The 23,582-nt window shown below is 58.7% G+C and overlaps 2 protein-coding genes across 4 annotated transcripts in view; one reads left to right on the top strand and one right to left on the bottom strand.

The window, feature by feature from the left end:
- Positions 1 to 1,656: 1,656 nt before the first annotated feature.
- Positions 1,657 to 18,272, bottom strand: ABCB8 (ATP binding cassette subfamily B member 8). Of its 3 annotated transcripts, XM_061198929.1 has the most exons (17): positions 18,100 to 18,272; positions 14,149 to 14,461; positions 13,659 to 13,814; positions 13,488 to 13,582; positions 13,233 to 13,338; positions 12,181 to 12,342; positions 11,995 to 12,080; positions 11,772 to 11,869; positions 11,230 to 11,335; positions 7,984 to 8,017; positions 7,630 to 7,766; positions 7,341 to 7,435; positions 7,062 to 7,195; positions 6,207 to 6,354; positions 4,547 to 4,797; positions 3,730 to 3,858; positions 1,657 to 3,418 (listed from the first exon to the last, which is right to left on the bottom strand). In XM_061198929.1, the coding sequence occupies exons 1-16, from the start codon at positions 18,192 to 18,194 to the stop codon at positions 3,733 to 3,735; spliced, it is 2,142 nt and encodes a 713-aa protein (XP_061054912.1). In that variant the 5' UTR covers positions 18,195 to 18,272; the 3' UTR covers positions 1,657 to 3,418; positions 3,730 to 3,732. The 3 variants fall into 3 exon arrangements, with proteins under 3 accessions (XP_061054912.1, XP_061054911.1, XP_061054913.1); XM_061198928.1 differs by having other exon boundaries at positions 1,657 to 3,858; XM_061198930.1 differs by lacking the exons at positions 14,149 to 14,461; positions 18,100 to 18,272 and adding an exon at positions 13,971 to 14,139 and having other exon boundaries at positions 1,657 to 3,858.
- The window catches only part of ATG9B (autophagy related 9B), a 14,761-nt gene continuing 5,300 nt past the window's right edge, over positions 14,122 to 23,582 (top strand). Inside the window, exons 1-6 of the mRNA XM_061198927.1 lie at positions 14,122 to 14,143; positions 20,609 to 21,100; positions 21,227 to 21,270; positions 21,416 to 21,480; positions 21,667 to 21,828; positions 22,351 to 22,492. Coding sequence (XP_061054910.1) covers positions 14,122 to 14,143; positions 20,609 to 21,100; positions 21,227 to 21,270; positions 21,416 to 21,480; positions 21,667 to 21,828; positions 22,351 to 22,492 — 927 coding nt within the window. The remainder of the gene's footprint in view (positions 14,144 to 20,608; positions 21,101 to 21,226; positions 21,271 to 21,415; positions 21,481 to 21,666; positions 21,829 to 22,350; positions 22,493 to 23,582) is intronic.

Here is a 23,582-nt window from a genome sequence, read left to right as displayed (position 1 = left end):
GAGCCAGAGCTGCGGCAGAAGATTGGGTTTCAGCGGCGAGGGGGTAAGGGGGCTGGCAGAGCAGCCTGGGGGGCGGGGAGGTCCCTGGGGCCCCAGGCTGAGCCATTAGTGCAGCGTTGTGGGGGGAGGCCTGGCTGTGGAGACCAGAGGCGCCAGCAGGAAACCACAGCAATCCGGGGTAGGCTTGGGGGGAGCCGAGAGATCAATTGGGGCTGGGGGTGCCCTCGGGGCCCTCTAGGTTCCCAGCTGCAGCCCCTGTATGTTGGGCCTGAGGGTCAGTCGCTGACCCTTGGCCCAGTCCCCGCCCTCTGCCCTCTCCTCCCTTCCCCCTAACCTCACGCGGGATCATCTGCTCTTTCGCAGAGCGGAGCTGGCTCCTCACCAGGCTGGAAAGTGGTGGGAAGTTGGCATCGGCAGACTCTTCTTTCTGAGGCCCCAGCGTCCCGGCCTACTCTGGGTGCCAGGGTCTCTTCCGGCCCCAAGTCCAGAGGTGGTCTGTCTCCAGTGACCCTCTCTCCCACCTCCCCACGCTCAGGCCCTCGCGTCTGGGGGGGCTGGCCTCTGCCGCAGTGACGGTGGGCTCACCTGTCGCCCTTCAAGTCTAACACGGGTGCCCGTGTGCCGCCCTCCCAGGTAATATGGATGCCCTATGATTTCACATCTTTTTTCACTTGACAACATATTCTGGAGACCATGTGGTATCCAGTACCTGGAAAACTTCCTCATTTTCTAAATGGTGGCCTAGCATTTCATTTATGTGGATGTACCATCATTTATAGAACCACACCCCTGTTGATGGACACTGGGGGTTTCCAGTCTTCCATTACAAACAGTGGTGCTCTCAGTAGCATCGTACAGACGTAAACTCCCAGAAATAGAACTGCTGGGTCAAGAAGAGGCAACTGCATGGGTAATTCGATAGCACAAAATTCCCCACCGTAGGCGTTGTTACACCACTGTGCACTCCCATCAGTAACATGGAGTGTGCCTGTTTTGCATGCGGGCTTTTCTAAAGGAGAGACGCTGCCCCCAAACCGGCTGGAGTGCCCTGGGCCACAGTGCCTAGCACACATGGCAACACTGGCCTTGAGGGGGCAGAGCCGGGGCATTTGACTGACGACGCCGAGGAGACACTGGGTCGGGCGGGGGAGGACTCCCAGAGGCTAGAGCGGACATCTCCAAAAAGCAGAGCTGCAGTCTGCAAGGCCTCAAGCGGGACTCAGGTGTCTTGCTAATCCAAGGTACAAGGGATGGGAGGCAGCTGCTGAGCGCTGCAGCTGTCGCGGAGGACTGTCAGGGCTGCTCCTCGCTGGCGTCCAGCCCTGCGTTTGGTTAAATGCTCACCTGCCCCCCGTGGAGCTGGGAGTTGCACTGCAGGCCTGAGAGAGCAGATTTATCTCCACTAATTTATTTACTGCAATTTATTTCTACTCCGTGTCCTTCCACAAAGCATTACAGGCGAGGGTCCACGGGCTCTCGGCAGTGAGTGGAACGTAGTTCGCCAACTGACCGTGACCACGTCGCGCTGTGATCGCCTGGCCTCCTGTCCGTCCTCCTGATGAGACCGCCGCAGGTCTCACGGGGGCAGGGATGTCCTCATCCCCCCCACCCCGGCAGACAGGGCAGCACACGGCAGGTGCTGAATGAACACACACCTTGAAGGAGTGAATAACACGGTTTATTGCACAGATGTCACCAGCTTCTAAGGCTAAGTACTTTACCACCGATTATTCTAATTAAACTAAAAGCAGCTCTCGAAATTAAGCACAGCTAGGTTTACGATCCGCGTGGAATAGCTGCAGGAGCCAAGGTTGAGGTTAAGGCTACACAGCCAGTGTGCAGCTGACCACAGGGCCTTCCAGCTCAGGGCTCGGGCCTACTTCTACTACAGGGCTCTTCTACAGGGCTCGGGCCTACTACTACTTCCCTAAAGAGGGGATGGGGGGGGCAGGATTTGGAGAGGCCACCCTGCAGAGGTAAGGAGAGACCTAGAATCTGGTGTCAGAAGACGTCTGGGTGGCTGGAGGCTGCGGCTGGTGCTGGTAGAGCACGAGCTGGCCTCGGCCAGGAGGGGCCAGGCAGGCCAGTGTGGACTTGGCCGGGGAGTTGAGGCCTGCCCTTGGCTGCCCTCACTAGGGAGGCGTTTAGTGGCAAAGCAACCCGGAGCTAGCCCGTGCTCTGCTTCCCGGGCCGAGCCTGCCCTTGGGTGCGACCTCTCATCAGTAAGAAAGCAGGGCATCAAACCAGGGTGGCTTTGGCCCTGGGATATTTAGGGATATTTCCCTAAAGTGGCACCTGGTCCTAAACCACACCCAGAAGAGGCTGTGGGGACTCTCACCCCGGCTCCTGCACTCACACCTGAGCCGCTGCAGCCTCCTCCAGGCTGGCCTCCAGCCACAGCTGCCCCTGCACCTGCTGCCAACCCCTGAAACATGGCATCGTCCTTCTATGCCACAGGATAAATCCAAAAGGTCTGGCTGGCCTTGAAGGTCCAGCACGGGCGGCCCCTCTTCCTCAAGCCAGGGCGCAGGACTCATGATGGAGTCCTCAGCCCAGACGTGGCTGTGAGGGGGGAAGGTTTCCTGGTGGGACGTGACACGAGCAGAACCAAGGCAGGAGGGGTGCCCGGTTCTAGGAGCTGACCAGGGCTGGGGGCAAACCCTGGCTGCTCTTAGGTCCCCAGAAGCGGACAAAGGTCCAGCCCCACCCCATTCACAGCTTTGGAGTCACAGGCTTGTGCCACCCGGGCAGCTGGCCTATCCGCTTTCAAAGTGAGGCTCTGGTCCCAGCTGCTCCAGGGAACCTCTCTGACCACGCCCGGGAGGCTGGTCTGGCAGTGACCGCTCCCCGTCGGACTGACTTCGTATCCTGTCAGCCCAGGGAGCTTAGCATCAGCTGCTCCTTCGCGGTGTGGTGACTGTTAGCACTGCATGTCCCCCGTGGCTGGAGTTTGCGGTGCATGTCCTCTTCTGTCCCTTTCAGAGGTAAGTGTCCTCACATAGAGGGTGGCGGTCCACAATCTCACCAGGTGACAGGCTCGAGGCGCACGGGGCCGGGGCAGAACCTCTTGTGGATCAGACCACAGCTGCCCGCCCCTCCTCCCCCTCCCCAAGAGCCAGGGGGCCTGTTAGGCACCCGTCCCATTTAGATGGGGGGAGGGCAAAATCTAGAGAAAGGACTGTGTAAAGGAGCAAGGAGAAGGAAGGGAAGTTGTTCCCAAGATGTGGGCTGAGGGTTTGAAGGGTTGGCTCAGCGGGTGGGCGCCTTCTCGCAGGGCCCCGAGAGGCCTGTCGGGAGTCAGTGGAGGAGGCTGAGGTCCTGGTACGGGTGTGGGACGAATCCTGGGGTGAGTCCCTGCTCCCACCCTCGATGCTGACTTGTGAAAATTCCCTGCAGCTGCGGCCTGCACACCTTTAGCCTGTCGGGTACAGGGGGAGACTCGGCAGGGTTGGGAGAGGGGTCGGGGAGGGCTTGGCAGAGGCAGAGGGAGGGGACAGAGCAGGGGCCCGCTGTGCAGCCCAAGGACTCTCAGCTCTGGCAGGAGGGGGCCAGCAGGAGGAGACGCGCGCCCAACCTCCTCCCAGCCCAGCGCCTGGCCCGGCTTTTGCTGCGAGTGGGGGGAGCAGTGGCCCCCACCCCAGCGTGCTGGCCCTCCTGGGGGCCCGGTCCCCGGGATCCCCCCCGAGCTGAGCCCTGGCCCTGGGCACGGATGCTCGGCGGTGACCACACCTCTCAGGACTTGGGGTGCTGCTTCCCAGGGCCCCTGGGCATCTCCGGAGGCGGGGCATCTAGGGCCTGTCTCCGGATGAGCTCCGAATAGAGCCTGCCCTTCTTTAGGAGCTCCTCATGGGTCCCCACCTGGAGAGAGGGAGGGGCAGACGGTCACCCCAACCCAGCTCAGAGTTCAGAGCCCTCGGAGGGCCAGCTTCTCATGAGCCGTTGGGCACGGCTTCGCCTAAGCCACTGTCAGTCCTGAGGAGAGTGTGAAACCAAAGCACAGCTGATTGCGGATCGCCACTGGCGCATCTGCATTTGTCAGCTTAGCTGGATTGTGGAAGAGCATCTGGGTGCCCCTGTCTTTCTTACAGGGCCCAGTGCCCCTCGCCCAGTGCGAGTGGCCAGGGGGCTGTGAGCCGGGCCCCATACAGCCCCCGAGCCCTGCTGCAGGCCCAGCCTCTGGGGTGCTGCTCCTGCCTGGGCCCTGATCAGGGTCCCTGGTGCGGCCTCTTCTGTGCCTCAGCCCCTGGGCCCCTCCCCCAATAGCGAACGCCTCTCCGAGAACTTTCCCCTTTGATCCTGGGAGCCACGCTGCAGCTCTACTCACCGCCCCGCCCCAGGGGACAGAGGAAGAAGCTGGGGCCCCGAGAGGCCAGGGCTTATCTAAGGGCAGAACTCCTGAATCCACATGGGTGCTGCTTTCAGACTATGAGCTCCAGGCCCAGGACCAGGCCAGACCCTCACACAGCTTGGCTGAGCCACCGGTTCCACTGTGTCCGTGGCTGAAGCCGTGCCAGCCCACTGCCCTGCTCCCGGGGCCCCAGCTGACCTCGCAGACCCGGCCGTGGGCCAGGACGACGATCTGGTGGGCTCCACGCACGGTGCTGAGCCGGTGGGCGATGACCAGCACGGTGCGGCCGGCGCTGGCGCGGTCCAGGGCCTCCTGCACAAGCCTCTCAGACTCCGAGTCCAGTGCGCTGGTCGCCTCATCCAGGATCAGCACTGAGGGCTGCTTGACGAGGGCTCGGGCGATGGCCAGGCGCTGCTTCTGGCCACCAGACAGGGTTGCACCCCGCTCGCCTGGGGAGGAAGGGGATAGGGCGGGGGCCTGAAGTGGTGCTCAGCTCTGCACTTCGGGGCGGCCCTGCAGATGGTCACCGGGGCCGCCTGGCACTTCCCATCTGGCCCCTCAGGGCCCTGCCCTGGCCCCGTGCGCATTCGTCCTGCCTCTCTGAGGGCAGGGGTGATGCCTGGCAGCAACCCGATCCCACATCCCCGTGCCAACGTGCACATGCACTCACACGATGACAGGGGTCGCGCACACAACGGGGCTCAGTGATGCCCAGAGGTGTCGCTGGGCTCCACCCACGCACCAGGGCAGGGGCTCGGAGCCATGACGGGCCTGGGTCCCACCCCCCGCCCTGGCCCGGCAGCGCTAGCCGCCTTCTCCTGGCCTCCGGGGTCTCTGCTGCTGTGGGGACTTCCAGGATCCAGATGTGGCTCCTGCGTTGGGTAGGGGGCGGCAGAACAGTGGGATTCAAAACCCACCTGGGCATTCTGGGAAGACCATATCTGGGGTCCAAAATGCCCACAGAGAACAGCAGAGGTGGCACGTGGTTGCCAAAAAGAGCCTCAGGTGACTCTGCAGTCACAGAGCAGGAGGGCAGGCTGCAGCCCCGGACAAGCCCGCGAGTGCACTGGGTCAGGGGTACAAGGAACGTGCCCGAGAGAGGAGTGGGCCCGGCTCCTCCAGTCAGGGCGGGGTCCACAGGAATCTGAGCAGTGAGTAACACGGGACACGAAGGACGGCTACACACAGAGGGGGCACCACTCGGAAGGCTAAGCTCAGCCAGACTCAGCACTAGGTTTCGAGAAGAGGTGAGAACCTTGGATATGCCTGTGCCGTGAGATATGCTGGAACATTCTGCAACAGAGCCAAGAGACTCTGGACGATAAACATGAGCCCAAAGGCTGAAAAAAAAGACCTCTGAGATGAACACACAAAGTGCAAGCCGCACTATGAAGACTCCAGCGTGATGCTACAGTATTGCAATGTTCCAGAACCACCAGAGCCCTCTTCTGGGTAAGTCAGAAGACAGACTTGCTCAACCAAATCCATCCTTATGGATAACCAGGGGGAGCACCTTTCGTTGAAGGATAAAAGGATACAGAAGGATAAACAATTACAAGGAGGTAACACCCCCTTGCTTCTGGTCAGGTCTTGGGAGCTGACGTGGTGAGCTCTTAAGAGTCCCCACGTCACGGATCACTTGTGCCCCTGCCCTCCGTCACGCTCCCGTCCCTGCAGCCTGCTTGTGCCTGAACTGCATGGGCCCCGTCTCCCCTGTCCCCACAGAGTCGCCTCTGTCCCACTTGGCCATGGTTGTTGTCTGGTCTTCCCTGATGCTGTGACTGTGTTCCTGCCCCCCAGATCCCAGCCTCGCACATGGGCCCCACAGACCCCAGCAGGATGCTGTCTCTGAACTCACCCACGACGGTGTTGTAGCCCTCGGGGAAGCTGGTGATGAACTCATGTGCGTTGGCTTCCCGGGCAGCTGCGTAAACCTCTTCGTCGGAGGCGTCCAGCTTCCCGAAACGGATGTTCTCCATGATTGTTGTTCCGAACAGCACTGGCTCCTGGGGGTGGGAGGTGGAGGGTCCACCGGAAACATTCTGATTTTGCCCTGAACCCCTGAGGGGCGCATCAGGAGAGGCTGTTTCGGCCAGAACAGGACCACTTGGAGGGCAGGTAGGGGCAGTTCAAAGTTACAGGTCAAACACAGAGAGGTCCATCAAAGGCGGGAGAAGCCGAGCTCCTGCATGGCACGGAGCCCCTCGGGAAGGGGAGCGGGAAGGCGGCTGGGAGAGCAAGGCCAGCTGGCCTGGCAGGGTCCCCCCTCTCTGGGGAGATGGGCAGGGAAGGGTTTTACAATTTGGCTTTCTCCTGCCAAAAGGGCGCCCTCTATCCACACTTGGGGGGTGGGGGGAGGTGGACCCTCGCTGGGAAAGCAGTGGGGCTGAGAGCTTCAGAGCGGGGCTGCGGGGCCTTGCTTAGTGGGTGGGTGAGCCACCAGCAGTGCCCGGCAACACCGTGTGGTGTCCAGACGTTCTGGACACCACAGAACCCAGGGATCCTAAAACGGCCACCCCACTTCCACCTGCTTGGACCTTTTACGTTGAGGAACAGAGTTCCAAGGGCAGAGCTGCAGTCACTGGGACCCCAGTGAACGCTGGGGACCAGTGAAGAGAGCCAGCTCGCCCCCCAGTGCCCCCAGGAGGGCAGCAGGTGATGGGGCTGGGAAGGGGAAGGGGCCCAGGCAGCAGGGACTGAGAGAAGCAGGCACCTGGCTGATGAAGCCGATGACCTGACCCCGGAGCCACGAGGGGTCGAGGGTGCGCAGGTCCTGCCCATCCAGCGTCACCATGCCTGCCGTGGGGTCGTAGAAGCGCTCAAGCAGGGAAGCCACGGTAGTCTTTCCTGGGGGTTCGGGAGGGGGCATGGGTTTCTGGAATGTGTTCCGGGAGAGGGATGCCCCCGGTGGCAGTGGAGGGGCCCCTCCTTCCACACTGAGTGGCTCCCACAGGGAGAAGTCACAGGTGGGAGGGTGGCGGGCTCCTCTTACCTCCCCCGGACTGGCCCACCAGGGCCACGATCTTGCCCGGGGGCAGCGTGAGGGTGAAGTCTCTGAGCACCTGGAAGCCGGGACGGCAGGGGTAACTGGGAGGAACCAAGAGACCCTCAGTCAGACCGGGTTCCCGGCCCCTTGTTGCCCGGGTCCCTCCCAAAGTCTCCCTGCACCCCCGAGGGGGGCTTACTTAGAGGGAGACATTGACCCACAGGTCCCCAGACAGGCTCCCTCTCCCGCCCTCAACCCGGAGAGAACTACCCCTGCGCCCACCACTGATGCTGACCTGAAGCAGACGTTGTGAAAGGTGATGGAGCCGCGCAGGTGCTCCCTGGGGATGCAGTGGCCCCCAGACAGCGGGATGCACGGGCTCAGGGTCATGTACTCGAAGACCCGGGTGCCTGCACTGAGCCCCCGCACCACCTGGGGAGGGGGGTTAAAGTCTGTGTGAGGGAGGCATGGGGTCCCAGGGAATGGGCAGCATCTTCTGGACTCCCACTTGGCGGCGGGGGAGGGGCTTGTGGTATCCCCTCCGCCCGATACCCAATTCCCACGGCACACAAGTGACGTCAGTGGCTGACGGGACTCCAGCCCAGGTGCCGTGTCCACATCCTTGGACCCACCCAACTCTGCCACTCACCTGACCAAACAGGACAGAGAGGTTGGCCATGGACCTGCGAGTAAAAGAGGAGCGTTGAAAGAGGGGGATGAGGAGAGCCTGAGAGAAGGCGGGCCGGCGCCAGAGGGGCAGGTCTGGGTCTCAGCCGCGTGGGGGACGTGTTGGGTGAGGTGAGGAAACAGGCAGCCGGAAGCCAAATGCAGAGGTAATTCCCGAAACCTGGGGCCTTAGGAGCCCTGGGATCCGGCACCCCTGGGGAGGTCACCTGGCAAGTAACTTCTCCTTTCAGAGCCACGTTCCCTCCTGCCCTGGATGCGGCTGACAGTCATCAGCTACCTGATGGCCGGGCTCCAGGGAGGAAACAGGGAAGGCAGGCGCAGGGCGCAGTGGGGCTGGACTCCACGCTGCCCGCAGCCTGCAGGGAGGGGCTGTGAGGCCCACCAAGGGGGTCAGACCTAGCGCTGTCCACTCCCGGGGGAAGCAAGGGCTAATGAAGGTGGAAAAAACCATGTTACTCCTTCTAGAGAAAGAAGGAAACAGAAGACATTGGACCACAGGGGGAACTCTGGGGGGACCCCAGACACAATTCCCTGAAGACACGTCATCACGGGCTCCGCCCTGTGTGAGCGGAGGGGCAAGTGTCTATCTGTCCAGACGGTGGTCGCCTCCTCGTCGCCGTGCGGGGCTGCCGGCTGCTGGGAGGAAGGTGAGTCACTGCTCCTGAGTCACCAGCCCCCCGCTTAGTCACGGGCCAGGCCAGCCCGTGACTGTGCGTCTCCGTTTGTGCATGCGGGTTCTTCTCGAAGAGAAGAAGAGGCAAGACTGACTCCCCAGGATCTCACTTCTCCCAGCACCGGGGGTGGGGGAGGGGGGAGGAGCCCGCAAGGAACTGGCCTGGAGAACCTCCCGAGAAGGAAGAGGCAGGACAGCAAGTTAGTCTGCGCCTGAGGCCTGTGGCTGGGGAAGCCGCCCCACCCAGCACCTAGCAGCCTGCGGGACAGGCTTTCTGAAGTCTGTGACACAGCTCTGCCAACTGGCTAGGCAGTGCAGCGGGGAGGAAAGGAAAGGGTCTGGACGCAGGCCATAAAGGGGAGGGGGCCCAGGGCAAGGTGAGTCTGAGGGAGCAGGGCCAGGCCTGGGACTGGTGGCTGCCCTCCGCCGGGGGAGACTTTCTGCCCCTGCCCCGTGGAGCACGGTGGGGTGACCGTGAAGGGAGCCAGTGGTGTTCGTCCAGGTCAGCACTGGGGGAGGGGCAGCAGGGGGCGGCCCAAGTTCCACCTCAGTACAGCCAGACCCTCTTAGTGCCAAGGCCACCAGGGATCAGTTCCTGGGCCTCCGGGAAGGAGGGGTGAGGCTGCCCAGGACCAGAGAGGGTCTGAATGGGCCCAGATTAGGAAGCACTGAGCAGAAATGGGTGGCATCTGGTCTCTGTGGAATGCTGGGTCTGGGGCTGAGAAAGGGAGTCTTTTCTACCTGCCTGCCTCCGGCTTAGCGCCATTCTGCCCAGGACAATAATAATAAGGCCGATGGTGAGGGATTCTGGAAGAAACGGCTGACACTCACACAGGTGGCAAGACACGGGGCAGAGCCACGACACGAGGACCATCGGCGTTGGGAATGACGAGGAAGGGACCCAGAGGGGCGTCTGAACTGACGTTCTATCTTCTGGACGTGGTTGGCTGGTAACACAGGTCTTCACTCTTCAATTATTTATTCTATCATGTTTACTGTCATTGTTTATCTAACGTGTATTTATGTTTTATGTGTTTTGGTATATGGGGGGGAAACGGTGAGGAGAAACAGCGGAAGAAGCTGCTAGGAACTTAGCTTGGAAGGGACAGGAGAGGGGAGGAGGCCCGCCCTGGGCACTCGTGTGGCAGAGCCAGCGGGGAGCTCTGGTGCCTGCGGGCAGACGGGGCCGGCGGAGCCGTGGACATGGTGAGCCAGCAGGGTGGGACCTGCAGGGGAAGGTCAGGCAGAGGGTGGGAGGCCAGCTCTTAAAAAGCTTGTCAAAGATGGCCTATCCATACATGGAGTCTTATTCAGCCTCAAAAAGGAAGGCAGTTCTGACACCTGCTCCAACATGGCTCAACCTGGGAGAGGTCATGCTCAGTGAAATACGCCCGTCACAAGGGGACAGATACCGTATGATCCCACCTAGATGAGGACCTACAGCAGACAGATTCACAGAGACAGAAAGCAGAATGGGGGTTGCCTGGGGCCGCGGGAGGGGGGGAGGGGGGGAGGGGGGTTCTATAGGTGCAGCATTAAAGTTTTGCAAAATGAAGACATTCTGAAGATGGATAGTGGTGATGACTGCACAATGATGTGAGTGTATATAATGCTACTAAACTGTGTACTTAGGGACTTCCCTGGTGGTCCAGTGGTTAAGATTCTGTGCTTCCACTGCAGGGGGTGCAGGTTCGATCCCTGGTCAGGGAACTAAGATCCTGCATGCCGTGTGGCATGGCCAAAAAAAAAACCACCAAAAACTGTGTACTTAAACACAGTTAAGATGGTAAATTCTGTTATGTGTATTTTACAAAACTTTTTTTAAAAAGGCTTGGGGGATTTCCCTGGTGGCACAGCGGTTAAGAATCCGCCTGCCAATGCAGGGGACATGGGTTCGAGCCCTGGTCTGGGAAGATCCCACATGCCGCGGAGCAACTAAGCCCGTGCGCCACAACTACTGAGCCTGCGCTCTAGAGCCCGTGAGCCACAAATACTTAAGCCTGCACGCTCTAGGGCCTGTGCTCCACAACAAGAGAAGCCACCGCAATGAGAAGCCTGTGAACCGCAACTAAGAGTAGCTCCCACTCAGCAATGAAAACTCAACGCAGCCACAAAAAAAAAAAAAAAAAAAAAAAAAAAAGGCTTGGGACTTCCCTGGCAGTCCAGTGGTTAAGACTCCGCGCTTCCACTGCAGGGGGCACGGGTTCGATCCCTGGTCAGGGGACTAAGATCTTGCATGTCACGCGGTGTGGCCAAAAAAAAGAAAAAAAGAAAAGAAAAAAGAAAAAAAAAAAAGGCTCATCGAAGAACTGTCTGGAAGGTGAAGATAGCAACTGCGTTTCTGAGTGTACGGTCAGCGAGTTAGGATGCAGGGGCTGCTGGGAGCCCCGAGCAGGCTCTGGACGAAGGCAGGGGCTCCCCATCCCTAGCCCTGAGCTTCGCCGGGGGACCCGGTAGCTGTCCCCGCAGCAGACTGGCACCCCCGGCCCCTGGCCCAGCTGGGCCCCTTAGGAAAGGGAACGGCCCCACACTCACCTCTGCACTGTCTGTGAGGCCACCAGGAAGGACATGAGGTCTCCCCCTGTCAGCTGCTGTCCGGCCACGAGGGAGCCCCCAATAAACAGGGTGCCCAAGACCATGCCTGAGTGGGGCAAGGACAGGGGTTCAAGGAGGAAGCAGCGGAGGGCAGAGGACAGAGCCTGGCCCACGTGTTGGTCCCCTCTGGCAGTCCTTGCTGTGCTCCCAACTGACTGGAATTTAGGTAAGTCACTTGACTGGTCTCTCCCTCTGTCTCGTCATCTGGCAACGAGCGGGTTGGGGGCACCTCCACGGCTCCCTCGGAGGCGGCCCGGCAGCACGCTGTACACGGCTCGGCTGTGACACTGGGCCTCCCTGCCCACTGCCTGCCGGCGACAGCAGCCTCCGTAGACCGGCTGACTGGCCCTCGAGAGACATGTGAAGGACCTCGAGCAGGTGGAGAGCTGCCTGCCGCCCGCCCTGCTGGGACCCGTCCTTCGCTCCTCCGAGCTCAGCCCAAGCCACAGCCCAGGTCCCCCGGCGGGTCCTCGCTCACTCACAGTTGAAGGCGATACTGGAGAGCCCCTGGAACAAGGCGATGCCTCTGCCCAGCTCCTCCGCCTTACAGCGGGACCCCCCCAGCTCCGCTCCATAGCGTCTGCGACAGAAGCCGAGCCCAGCCCTCAGGAAGCAGGCAGGCTGGGACGCGGGGCAGGGGGAGGTGCATCTGGGGAGGCCGCCCCCCCGCCACCGCTCTGGGCTCCACCCCTGCCCGGCACTCACTCCTCTTCCCGCTGCTCCATGGCGAAGGCTCGCACGGTCCGGACGTTGCCCAGGGCCTCATCTGCCACAGCCGTTGCCCTGGCGACCTGCGAGGAGTCCAGGAGTCAGGGAGCCAGGATGGAGACAGGGAGGGGTGACAGAGGAGTACAGGGCAGAGAGGAGGAAGACGGGCGGGAATTCTGGTACCTGCTCCTGACACTGGCGAGACAATTTTCTGAGAGCTGAGCCCATCAGGGTGCCGGCGCCCATCAGGGCAGGCGTGGCCACCATCAGCAGCAGGGTGAGGCGCGTGGAGAGCACGGACAGGGTCACCAGGCAGCCGGCCACCTGCGTGCAGCTTCGCAGCCCCTGGGGAGTGGAGAGGAAGGCTGTCTGGCGTCAGCAACATGATGTGGGGGACTTAGCAAGAGTCAGCTGGCTACAGCTAGCTCTCCACTCACAAGGCCAAGGCCATAGGTCTGACCCCTGGGAGGCCAACCGACAGTCCACTGGTCACAGAGCGTAACCCCTTCCTGATGAGCTGGCATGAAGGGGCGGGGTGAGAATGCCTGCGGACCAAGGCGTCCTCCCCCTGGACAAATCCCACTTTCATTCTCTTCTGCTCTAGAAACTGAACAGAAAGAGAATCGCCTGGGGAATTCCCTGGCCGTCCAGTGGTTAGGACTTGGTGCTTTCACTGCGGGGCCCGGGTTCAACCCCTGGTCGGGGAACTAAGATCCCACAAGCTATGAGGCGCGGGCAAAAAATAAAAAAAGAGAGAATTGCCTGGTGATGCCACCCAGGGACGGCTAGGGGTCAGTGACAACGCGGGGGGAAGAGGAAAGGACATCAGGAATAGAGCAGAAAGCCATCGCTCCCTCTCCTGTCAGCGTGCCAGGCATTCTGGGGGCAAGGTGGTGATTCTGCTCTGGGCAAGCTGGGTCAGGAAAAGCTCTTGTCTGAGCCTTTCTTCTCGGGAAGGTTTTCCGGGGAGGTAGGATTTCAGAACGGGAGAGAAACAGCCTGTCCCGACCTTGGACGCTGCCGTGGCACCTCCCTGCTGTGAACTTCCCTCTTCCCTCACCCACACCCTCACCAGACAGCAGGCTTCTCGCTTCGGGGTGAGCCTGGGCACAGGGCCCAAGGGTGGGGCGGGGCAGGGGGTGGGCAGGACCGGCCTGCTGCATCCGCACTAGGGAGCATGCGTGTGTGAGGGAGCGTGGGCGTGTGAGGGAGCGTGGGGGGACCTGGGCGCTGACCTGGGAGATGACGAGTTTGAAGGATGATTTAAACTCCTGCACGTCAGTCGTCAATCGGCTTACCAGCTGCCCTGTCTTTTTAGCATCGAAGAAAGCAATGTCTTGTCTGGCGGTGGGACACAGGGGCAGTGGGTGGGGGAGAAGAGGGAGACACGACCTCAGGATGAGGCCCCGCCCCTAGACATTCACCCAGAGCCCCCGAGGGCCCCTTGGTCCCCGCCACCAGTGCACCCCACGGCCCGAGGCTGGCAGTACCGGAGCAGGTTGCTGAAGAGGGCCCTCCGCATGTCCGCGGCCACGCGCTCGCCGACGCGGGACAGCAGCACCAGGTACCCGAAGGTCAGCAGGCCCTGGAAGAGAGGCCAGGCTCTGAGGGGCGCCCGTGCGGCTCCTCTGGCGGCCCCCGGGCCCTCCCTTCTGCTGTACCTGGAGGCCATAAAGGATGAGCAGGTGGGTGCCGAGGCTCCGGGACTCCGTCAGGAAGCTGCCCACGTGGTCCCTCGTGTACTTGGCCACGATCTCCACCAGCTGACCCAGCAGCAGCGGGATCTGCACGTTCACCAGTGCTGCGCCCAGTGCCAGCTTGGGGGGTGGGAGACAGATGTTTACAGGGGACCATGCTCTTCCCTACCCCTGGCCCTTCCTCTCCCACTACTGCCCATGCTTTGGGGGCTCCTGTGTCTCTCGGAGAGTTAAAGCCCAGCTACCAGCCGCCAGGGACCCCTGGACCCTGTTCACCCAGATGCCCTGTGCAGGTCCTCCTGGTGACCCCCAGCTCCGCTGCTTCCCGAGGTCTCCTCTGAGATTCGGCCAGGCAGGAAAGCTGCCCCTAGGCAGCTCTGGCTGGGGCTTCCGCGAACCTCTGGCTGGATTCTTCCCTGTCCCTGGCATGGGGTGGGGCGGGAGAAGACCTCACCACGACGGCTGCCCCCAGGACCAGCAGATGGGGGCGTAGAAACTGACAGAAGAGCTTCCAGTTGAAGCGGGGCTCCACGACACCGGGTCCGGAGTGGGCCGGAGGGGCCGCTTCTGCCTCACAGAGGGCCACAAGGCTGTGGCGGGGGCACTTACTCAGGACCACGGGGCCCAGCAGGACTCCCCCAAGCCAGCGCCAGGCAGAGGGGCTGCGGCCGGGAGCTGGGGGGGCCCGAGGGAGGCGGGCCCGGAGCTGGGGCCGCAGCCAGGCCACGGCCCCGAGGAGGCAGGAGCTGGGGCGGCCATCGCGGGACCTGCAGGGAGAGAACGGCACTGAGGGCTCGAGGGCCGAGCTCTCGGCTCCGCCCTCTGGAGAGCAGCAGCCCCTCTCCCGACGGCCCACCGTGCCCTTCTCAGGGCGGCTCTTAAGCAACCTCGGTTTCTGAGATGAACACGCCCGGAGGAAAGCAATCGAGTGGTAAAGGTGTTCTCCCTGGCTCGTCTCTCAGACGGCGGGCCCTAGCCAGTGACCATCTCCAGCCCCTGCTCTCTCAGAATCACAGGACCTCAGAGCTGGACGGCGCTCCTCTTACAGTGGAGAACACGGAAGTTCCCAGTGAATGCAGCTCAGAGCGGGACAGTGCCCCCCGCCTCACCAAGTCATCAGTCCGCTCTGTTTGATCCTCACATCCCTGGGAGGGAGATGCCAGTATTCTCACTTGATAGATGAAAAAATCCTGCAGGGCTGAGAGCTGAAGTCATTTGTCCCCAAGCAGCAGAATCGGACACGAGAGGAACCCTGCTGTCTGACTCCAGAGTCCAGGCTCATCCTATGCTGCCATGTGTGATGAGCCCAAGGTTATGTGTGGCAGGGTCTGGACTGGACCCAAGTCTCTGACCATTGGTCGGAAGCTTATTATATATCCCATCGCCCTGTCTCCTTCCTGGCCTTGAGTGCTTATGTGACAAGGCAAGGAAGGAAAGGGTGACAGACTCCCTCTCTGTCAGCTGAAGGAAGAAAAAGAAATAAAATCCAAATAACGTATCTTGTCATCTTGGATAGGCCAAGATCACCCCTTTCCTGCAGTTTCGGTACCTGTAGATGGCAACGTAGGGCCGCCAGCCTACTGTGCACCAGTGCTCTGCTCTGAGGAACAGGAAGAGGAGGTGAACAGTACAGACCAAGTAACTACCCTGTGGTAGTTAAGCTTTAGTGCATGTGTGGATACAAACAACTAACGACAAAGCTTGCTGAGGCTGGAGGGTGGGGGTGGGGTGGGGGGAGTCATTACCGTCCTTTTAAAACACCTGGACTTGAGAGGGCAACGAGGACCATAATCATAATTGCATTTTTTTTAATTAAAAAAAACTTTTAAAAATTTATTTATTTATTTTTGGCTGTGTTGGGTCTTCACTGCTGCGAGCATGGGCTACTCTTCCTTGCAGTGTGCGGGCTTCTCATTGCAGTGGCTTCTCTTGTTGCAGAACACAGGCTCTAGGTGCGCAGGCTTCAGTAGTTGTGGCACGCGGGCTCAGTAGTTGTGGCTCACGGGCTTAGCTGCTCCGCAGCATGTGGGATCTTCCCGGACCAGGGATTGAACCCGTGTCCCCTGCATTGGCAGGCGGATTCTTAACCACTGCGCCACCAGGGAAGTCCCCATAATTGCATTTTAAAGATCATAGCAGAGGGGAGTGAGCTGGAGAAGGACAGGAGTGGCTATAGGGAGGGCTGTTAGAAGCATAAGTTATCTGGCCAAGAGTATATGGTAGGACGATCAAAGATCCAAATGAGATTATTGATGAGGAGAGGCTTTTAAAAAACAAATAGATGAAAGGTTTTTTCTTTACTATGATGGCCTTTCATATTTCCAGACGCTCCTAACTGCACAATCCATCTCATCCTTCCCTTGTTTCAGGGAGGCCTGGGCTTCTTGCCACCTCTATATTACACCTCCCCCGACCCCATCCACCTGCCTGTCTTCCACTGTGTACTTTATATCTATCCAAAATATAAACGGAAAAAAAATAAAATAAAATAAAATAAAAATAAAAAAAACAAAACAAAACAAAATATAAACGGAGAAGCTCAATGTCCTTCTGCCCTGTGTAAACGCCCCTCTTCCCCATTAGACCATATATTCCTTGATGGCGGGAAGCCCTATCTTATTCACCACTGTATCCCCAGCACTTAGCAGAGCTCTGGTACATAACAGTGTTCAGCGAATGGTTATGTTTGTTGAGCACATGCTCTCATTAGAAATGCAGAACAAATTTGCCCTGACTCGCTGCTGCAGCGTTTCCAAAGTTTTAGACTTACTGTGGACAACAGTAACAAATATGTTTTACGTTGCGATCCAGCACAATGTCACAGAGAACTGAAATGCTTCACGAAACAATACTTCCCCTCATTTTTTTTTGGCTGTCCTGTGCAGCTTGCAGGTTCTTAGTTTCCCCACCAAGGATTAAACCCGGGTCCTGGCAGTGAAAGCGCCAAGTCCTAACCACTGGACCACTAGGGAATTCCCTCCCTAATTTTTAAAATTAATTGATTCATTTATTTTTGGCTGCATTGGGTCTTCGTTGCTGTGTGTGGGCTTTCTCTAGCTGAGGCGAGCGGGGGGTTACTCTTCCTTGTGCTGCGCAGGCTTCTCATTGCGGTGGCTTCTCGTTGCGGAGCATGGGCTCTAGGCGTGCGGGCTTTAGGAGTTGTGGCACGTGGGCTCAGTAGTTGTAGCTCATGGGCTCTAGAGTGCAGGCTCAGTAGTTGTGGCGCAGGGGCTTAGTTGCTCCGCGGCATGTGGGATCTTTCCGGACCAGGGATCGAACCCACATCCCCTGCATTGGCAGGCGGATTCTTAACCACTGCGCCACCAGAGAAGTCCCCCTGCTTTGTTTTTAACACGTATTCCATTATATTCACTTTTAAATGATTCAGACTCACTAAATTCACTTTATGATCTATTGTGTTGTGACCTGACGTTTTAAAAACACTACACTATGAACACACAAATACTAAAACATTGTTTGATGTCTTTCCTGGAGTTTCGCTCTGGTTAAAAAACATCGACACCCTTACTCTTTTCCTAAGGACTGTTTTCAAGCCTTTTAATAATTTACCATGGCCACTTTCCAGCTTTTCTCATCTTCTCCAAACTAAGGTCTAAGCAGTGCTTGGTCACTGCCAAGAACTGGCGGATTACTTCCCAGCACCGGTACTTCTAGCTGCAGCTCCGCCCATCTCGCCCTCCATCAGTCAGATGGGCTTTCCAAAGGACACAAGTCCACATCCACCCGCCCCTACGAATCTGCTGCCTGCCTGGCTCTCGGGTTCTTCACTCCAGGATTAGAAAGGAATCAGTCGCTTCTCATAAAGCATTTACAGCGGAGTGGCAGTTTTAGGGTACATGTTCGTTTCCCACCTGTGTCTTTCTCTCGAGACCAACGTGTGTAGACCATACAAGAACACATACATACGCGTTACCAAATTGACTATCTCTGCTGAAAGTATCCCGATTTAGGAACCATTTTTGTTCAGTTCACACTGAATCTTTGGAACAACAGCAATACTAAATGTCTCTGGACACTAATAATTTTTGTCCACATCGCCAGACCAATTCCAAGAACGAGGACTGGGGCTGGAAACGGGGGCCCGACACCTGTGCAGCACGGCGCCCGCTGGTGGGGAGAAGAGACCTAGCGTGGTCACCGGCCAGAGCGCCCCCTCCGTCCAGCCCACACGCAGATACAGACGCGCCGAGCCTCCTGCTGGCACCTGGGTCTCGCTGTAAATAATTGAGGCCAATCCCCGGGGGAGTGACATTCAACCCCGGGCCGGGCCGGCCTACAACTCCCAGCAGGCCTTGCGCGAGCCCGGGACTCCATCTCCCGGCGGTCCCCACGCCCTGCCGGCGGGTCAATGGCCCGCGCTCCCGGTAGGTTTGTCCCTTTTTACCTGACGGCCGAGAATGTCTGGAAGCGGAGGGGTAGTAGCGGCTTGCCTGGGACGGGGCTACCCCGAATCCCGACCCGAAATAAGTGCACCAACATGGTGGGGGGAGAACAGGAGCAGCCGGCAACAGCAGGTTCACCCTTACTCCACTGAGGGCTCCATGTTGGCTCCGGCCCCCATCCCGACAACCCCCTCGCGACTCGGCGATGATTGGTGGAAAGAAGCATCAATTTCATTGCAAGCTGTGATTGGAGAAAACCTTGTTAGCCCCCCCTTCTGGAACTGTGATTGCGGAGAGCCGCCTGTCTCCCGCCCCCAGTTCCGGGCGGGCCTTGCCCTGTGTCTGCCGTCCGAGTCGGCTATGGGGTGACGTTTTGAGGGTGTGCTGAGTGCGTCCCCCCCGCCCTGGGGTATCCATAGTAACGCGTCAGCTGCTGACCTCCGGGTCATTCTCTTATGGGTGCTCCCGGCGGACTCTAGATGTTCCGGAGTCTCCAGGGAGTGTAGACCGCTGGTTCTGGGAGACTAAGAGACAAAAATCATTTGGAGTTTTTTCAAAACATGTGCACGTGCTTTGCCACCCACCCCGCTCTCCTAGGCGAGTCAGAGCTCCGGGGACGGCAGCCACATATATTTGGGGAAGAAAAACCCCTGGTGATTCTGATAAGCTGCCCCTACTCAATGGTTTAGAACCGCTGGCGCGACCCTAGATCCATCTCCCCCACAGATGCCTTCCTACCGCAGTTAGGCTGACTGTGCCTGAAGCTGCCACCGCACAGCTCTTACACCTCTGTTTCGCTCTTAGTTATTTCTTCTGTGTAATTACTTGTTTGCATAGCTGCCTCCCCACTGGGCTGTGACTTCCATTTGGGTAGTGGCTCTGTCTCATTTATCCGTCCCCTCCTTCCCCTCCAAATGCCTGGCAGGGAAAAGTGTCCTTAATAATAAATTGACGTGAATTGGGGCCGGTGGTAGGGAGGCTGTTCATCGATGAATCTGGAGTGAAACTGGGTAGGAAAACGTGTCAGGATTAGTCTGAGGTTGGGCTGGGTGAGGAGGCTGTATGGGAGGGTCCTAAAGTGAGTATGGTGGAATGTCAGGGTGAGTGAGGTTGGGGAGAGACCAGAGGAAACCCCACTTATCTGATTTTGACAGATGTCTCAGAGAGATCATGGGAATTTCCTAGCCCCTCTGCAGTGTGGGATTCCATTTTGGGCACCAGGAGTCTTGTTTTCATAGCTCTGCCTCCTGCTTGGGAATAAAGCTATGCAAGTCCTGAGCTACTATGACAATTCCCCTCCCAGGAAGGAAGCACAGGTTCCTCCTCTAAGTTCCTCCAGTGGGCAATCTGGGATGTACCCTGTTATTCTGTCTTCATGTCTTGGACACTGGTCCCTACATCAGCGCTTGGGCTTAAGCCCTGGAGGCCCTGACGCCTGGGTGGCTGAGTCAGCACCTCAGGAATGGACTTCAGTAGGAAACCTGATGATTCAGGGCCTCAGGAATGGCATTGGACAAGCCACCATACCAGCTGCCTGGGCCTCCGCCTTCTCCTTGAGGTGGCAACAAGGAACTCAACTCAGCTCATCCCTGGGGCACCCAAATTACCTGCCCTTCCAAATTCCAGACCTTCAGCTGCCCTCTGCTGGGTCAGCCCTGATGCTTCTCAGGGGGCCCCCAAAACTGAATCAGAACTTGGTAGAGAGGGTTTCAAGAGAATAAATAAGTAAACATAATAGAGCTTCTGAGGAACCCCACTTTCCTACTGTGAAAGCTCCAAGAACCACCTCACATCCAAAATAATTGCCTCTCCTCTCTTCACTTGCTCCCTCTCCTCAGTTTCCCCCACCCTGGCTGCAAAGTCAGACGGTCTCCCCTTTTCCATTCCTTAGCACTGTCATACAAGCAAAACATGCAGCCTTTTTCATTTTCTTTTTTTCTTTCTGTTTTTGGTCTTAAAGTGTTTCTCTGTTGATCACTCTGTGTGTGTGTATATAGGGAGCGGAGATAAGTTGTTTTGTTTTTTTCTGAGATAAGGTTTTAAGAAACTAAAGCTGTATGTCTTGGCCCCATAGCCCTATAATCCTCACTAGGATTCTTTCTGTCTTTGTTCTTGGCTGCTGCTCTCTGGCCTCCCCGCTTTAAGTCCGCGGGGGGTCTGAAGGTGGGACCGTGGGGATCTCCTTCCATCTGCTGCTTGTCTGCTCCTGCCTCTCCAGGTACTGCCCTGCCAGGCATGGAGGCGGGGCCCTAAGAGGTTTGGCCACAGGTTGCCCTGGAAGGGGTGTGAGTGGTCGGACTGGTGACTGCGAGTTGGGACGCCTGAGGCCTCCCCCAACTGAGTCACCGGGCTGTTGTTGTCACCGTGCTGGTTGTTGAAATCCCCGCTCAGCAACACAGACCTCTTCGGAAATAGCAGCAGCTCCCATCCTTCCAAGCTTTCAGGAGATGCCGCTGGCCTGATGGTGAGGCAAATGGGCGGGGGGGGGGGGGGGGGAGGGACGGACCAGGGGGCAGCTGGGGCGGTGGCGAGACCTGGAGCGTGGATCCGTGCCCCTCCTCCCCGGGCCACTGCCTCCTCTTCCTCCTCCTCCGGGTTGGGGACCTGAGGGAGGGAGGGTCTCCATCTTCTCTCTGGCCCCTGCCCCTCACACAAAAAGCACCCCTTCCTCAGTTCCTTCTTCAGCCCCGGGGCCCCCCTACCCAGCGGTGCAGGCCCCAGGGTCTTCTCAGCCTCGCTCTAGTACCCTCCCCACTCCCGCTACCCCCGCCACGCAGCCCCGGCCTGCAATGACGCCCATCTCTGCTCCCCCTTCCTGGGGGTCCCACTCTGCCCCTCCCCCACGTCGATGCCCCCAGGACCCTCCTGGGCTGCGGAAAGGCCCTCTAATCCCTGAGCAGGTTTATGAGCGGCTGGATGACTGTGACCCTGAGGGGTCCCAAGATTCAGCCCTCCATGGGGAGGAACAGCAGCCCCTGCTTCATGTGCCTGAAGGGCTCCGAGGTGAGCGGGCGGGTGTAGGGCTGGGGAGGGCCTCAGGGCTCCAGAGTGTTCCCCGGGCTGGGCCTCTGGCAGAGGCTTGAGGGCACGGAGTCAGGTGAGTCCCAACGCTCTCCCCTCTGTGCCCAGGCTCCTGGCACCACGTCCAGAACCTGGACAGCTTCTTCACCAAGATATCCTTTTGTGCTCTGCCTGGCAGAAGGGGCACGGGAGGCAGGGAGACAGGGGTGCAATGGGTTGGGGACTTGGGGGCTGAGGAGTCGGCGTCCTCAGGAAAGGCCCATCATGCCGCAGGCTTAATTCTTGACGCCCTGCCACATCTACAGCTACCACCAGAGGAGTGGCTTTGCCTGTATCCTGCTGGAGGATGTCTTCCAGCTGGGGTGAGATGCTTGTCCCAGACCCCAAGCTCTTCCCCTTGCTTCCTCAGTAGTGCCTGCTGAGTCCGCCAGCGCCTTCCCAGGCAATCCAGGGGCTCAGCAGGATGGGTTAATCCGGGTGGGCCTGGAGGCTGGGGCAGGAGCCCTCCCAGCCCTCAGGCCTGACCACTGCACTCCCTCCTGTCCCAGACAATTCATTTTCATTGTCACCTTCACAACCTTCCTTCTTCACTGTGTGGATTACAGCGTTCTCTTTGCCAACCAACCAAATAACCGAACAAGACCTGGGTCGCTCCACAGCAAAGTGACCTTGTCAGATGCTATCCTACCCTCATCCCAGTGTGCCCAGCAGTGAGTGACAGCTGGTGGGGGAGGTGATGGGGGAGAGCAACCGACAAAAGCCTCCCCTCCTTTTGTTCCTTGGTCTAGATCAGCCATTCTCCAAGTTTTTAGTCTCAGGCCACCTTTAATACACTTAAAATTGATTGAGAACCCAACTCCCAAGAGCTTTTGTTTATGAGAATCCTATCTATATTTACCTTGTTAGAGATTAAAGCTGCGAACAGCTTTAAAACCTAAGAACGTACAAATATACCTTCCATCGACTGTGACCGTGATGTCACGTAGCCTCTGGAAAAGGCCACTGTATACTCTTGGGAGAATGAGAATGAAAATGGCAGAAAACCTTAATATTATATGAAAAGTTTTGACTTTGCAGACACTCACAAGCGTCTGGGGACCCCTAGGGCCCACACTTTGAGAACCACTGGTCTGGCTGGGTCCCCTCTCCAGGACCCCCATCGCTCCCCAAGCCTGGTCTCCCTTGCCATGGGGCCCCTACTTTCTCTCTTCTGTCTGTCCCACCCGGCACAGGATCCGCTCCAGCCCCCTGCTGGTCTTCCTGCTCATCCTGGCTGCTGCCTTCTGGCTGTTCCAGCTGCTTCGCTCGGTCTGCAAACTCTTCAGCTACTGGGACATCCAGGTGTTTTACAGGGAGGCCCTGGACATCCCCCCAGTGAGTTGGTTGGGTGAGCGTGTCTGTGGAGGGGTGCCATGTCAGGGGGCAGAGGATGGGAAGGAGTAGGGGGCTGTACGGACAGAAGGATCCACTGGGAAGAGGGCAGAAGGTCTTAGTGACACCTACCCTTGGCCCCGAATAATGTTAGGGAGTGGGGTACCACCCCTTAGAACACAAGGTCCTTACTGTTGTGGAGCTTAGTTGATGTAGATGGTTATGGAAGGTGATGTACAGTCACGTGCTTGTGGTCCAAACAATGGGTCTTTAGAGGAAGGGCGGTCACCTGACTTTACAGAGCAGGAGGAACTGGGGTTGGGCTGGGAAGGATTGGAGGTGGGGAGGCATTCCAAACCCCAGGCGGGAAGGGGGCAGGGGAAGCAATGAGCATCTTTGGGCAGCAGTAAGGAGACTGACCCACCAGCCTGCAACTGAGTGTTCAGGCCCCTGTCGGTGAGCCCACCCCGCTTTCTGGCCCCTTCACTGTCCCTGGTCACGCTTCGCTCTTTCCTCTCCGTCTTGCTCGTGCTCCTTCTGGCTCTGCGCCCAAGTTCTTTCTTTAAGGCACAGCGCAAAGGCTACCTTCAGCAGCCGGCTTTCCTTGCTCCTCTCAGAAGTGCGGAGCCTTTTACACAGACCTCCTGTGCAGCAAAGGGGAGAGGTTCTCGAAAGCCCACCTGAGTACGGAAGCACAAGCCATAGCACAGGAAAGAGCCGCGAGGGCTGGGGATGGAGGCAGGGAAGATCAGGAGCTGGACCACTGCTCCTCCAGGAGGTGCCTGACCCTTCTCTTTCTCCTTCCTTCTTTCCCCGCTTCCTTCCAGGGGAAAGGGAGACCCTGGGATGGACTGGAGAGGCTGGCCTGGAGGGACTTGACTAAGCTGGACTGGGGAGGCTGGGTGAAACTGGGCGAAAATGAGGTTTGCAGATGAGCTCCAAGTGAGATCTGACAGCCTCCACCCCAGATGGGGACACGGCCATTGTCTTAGGAAGGTTAATCTGATGGAGTGGGATGGGGCGGGGTGTGTGTGTGTGTGTGTGTGTCTCAAAGCATGCTGAGGTAAGAGTTTGGGGGCTTCTGGGCCCAGCG

Source organism: Eubalaena glacialis, chromosome 8 (assembly GCF_028564815.1).
Source record: "Eubalaena glacialis isolate mEubGla1 chromosome 8, mEubGla1.1.hap2.+ XY, whole genome shotgun sequence".
In the NCBI taxonomy this organism is placed as follows: Eukaryota; Metazoa; Chordata; class Mammalia; order Artiodactyla; family Balaenidae; genus Eubalaena; species Eubalaena glacialis.
This window is presented reverse-complemented; position numbering and strand designations above follow the sequence as displayed.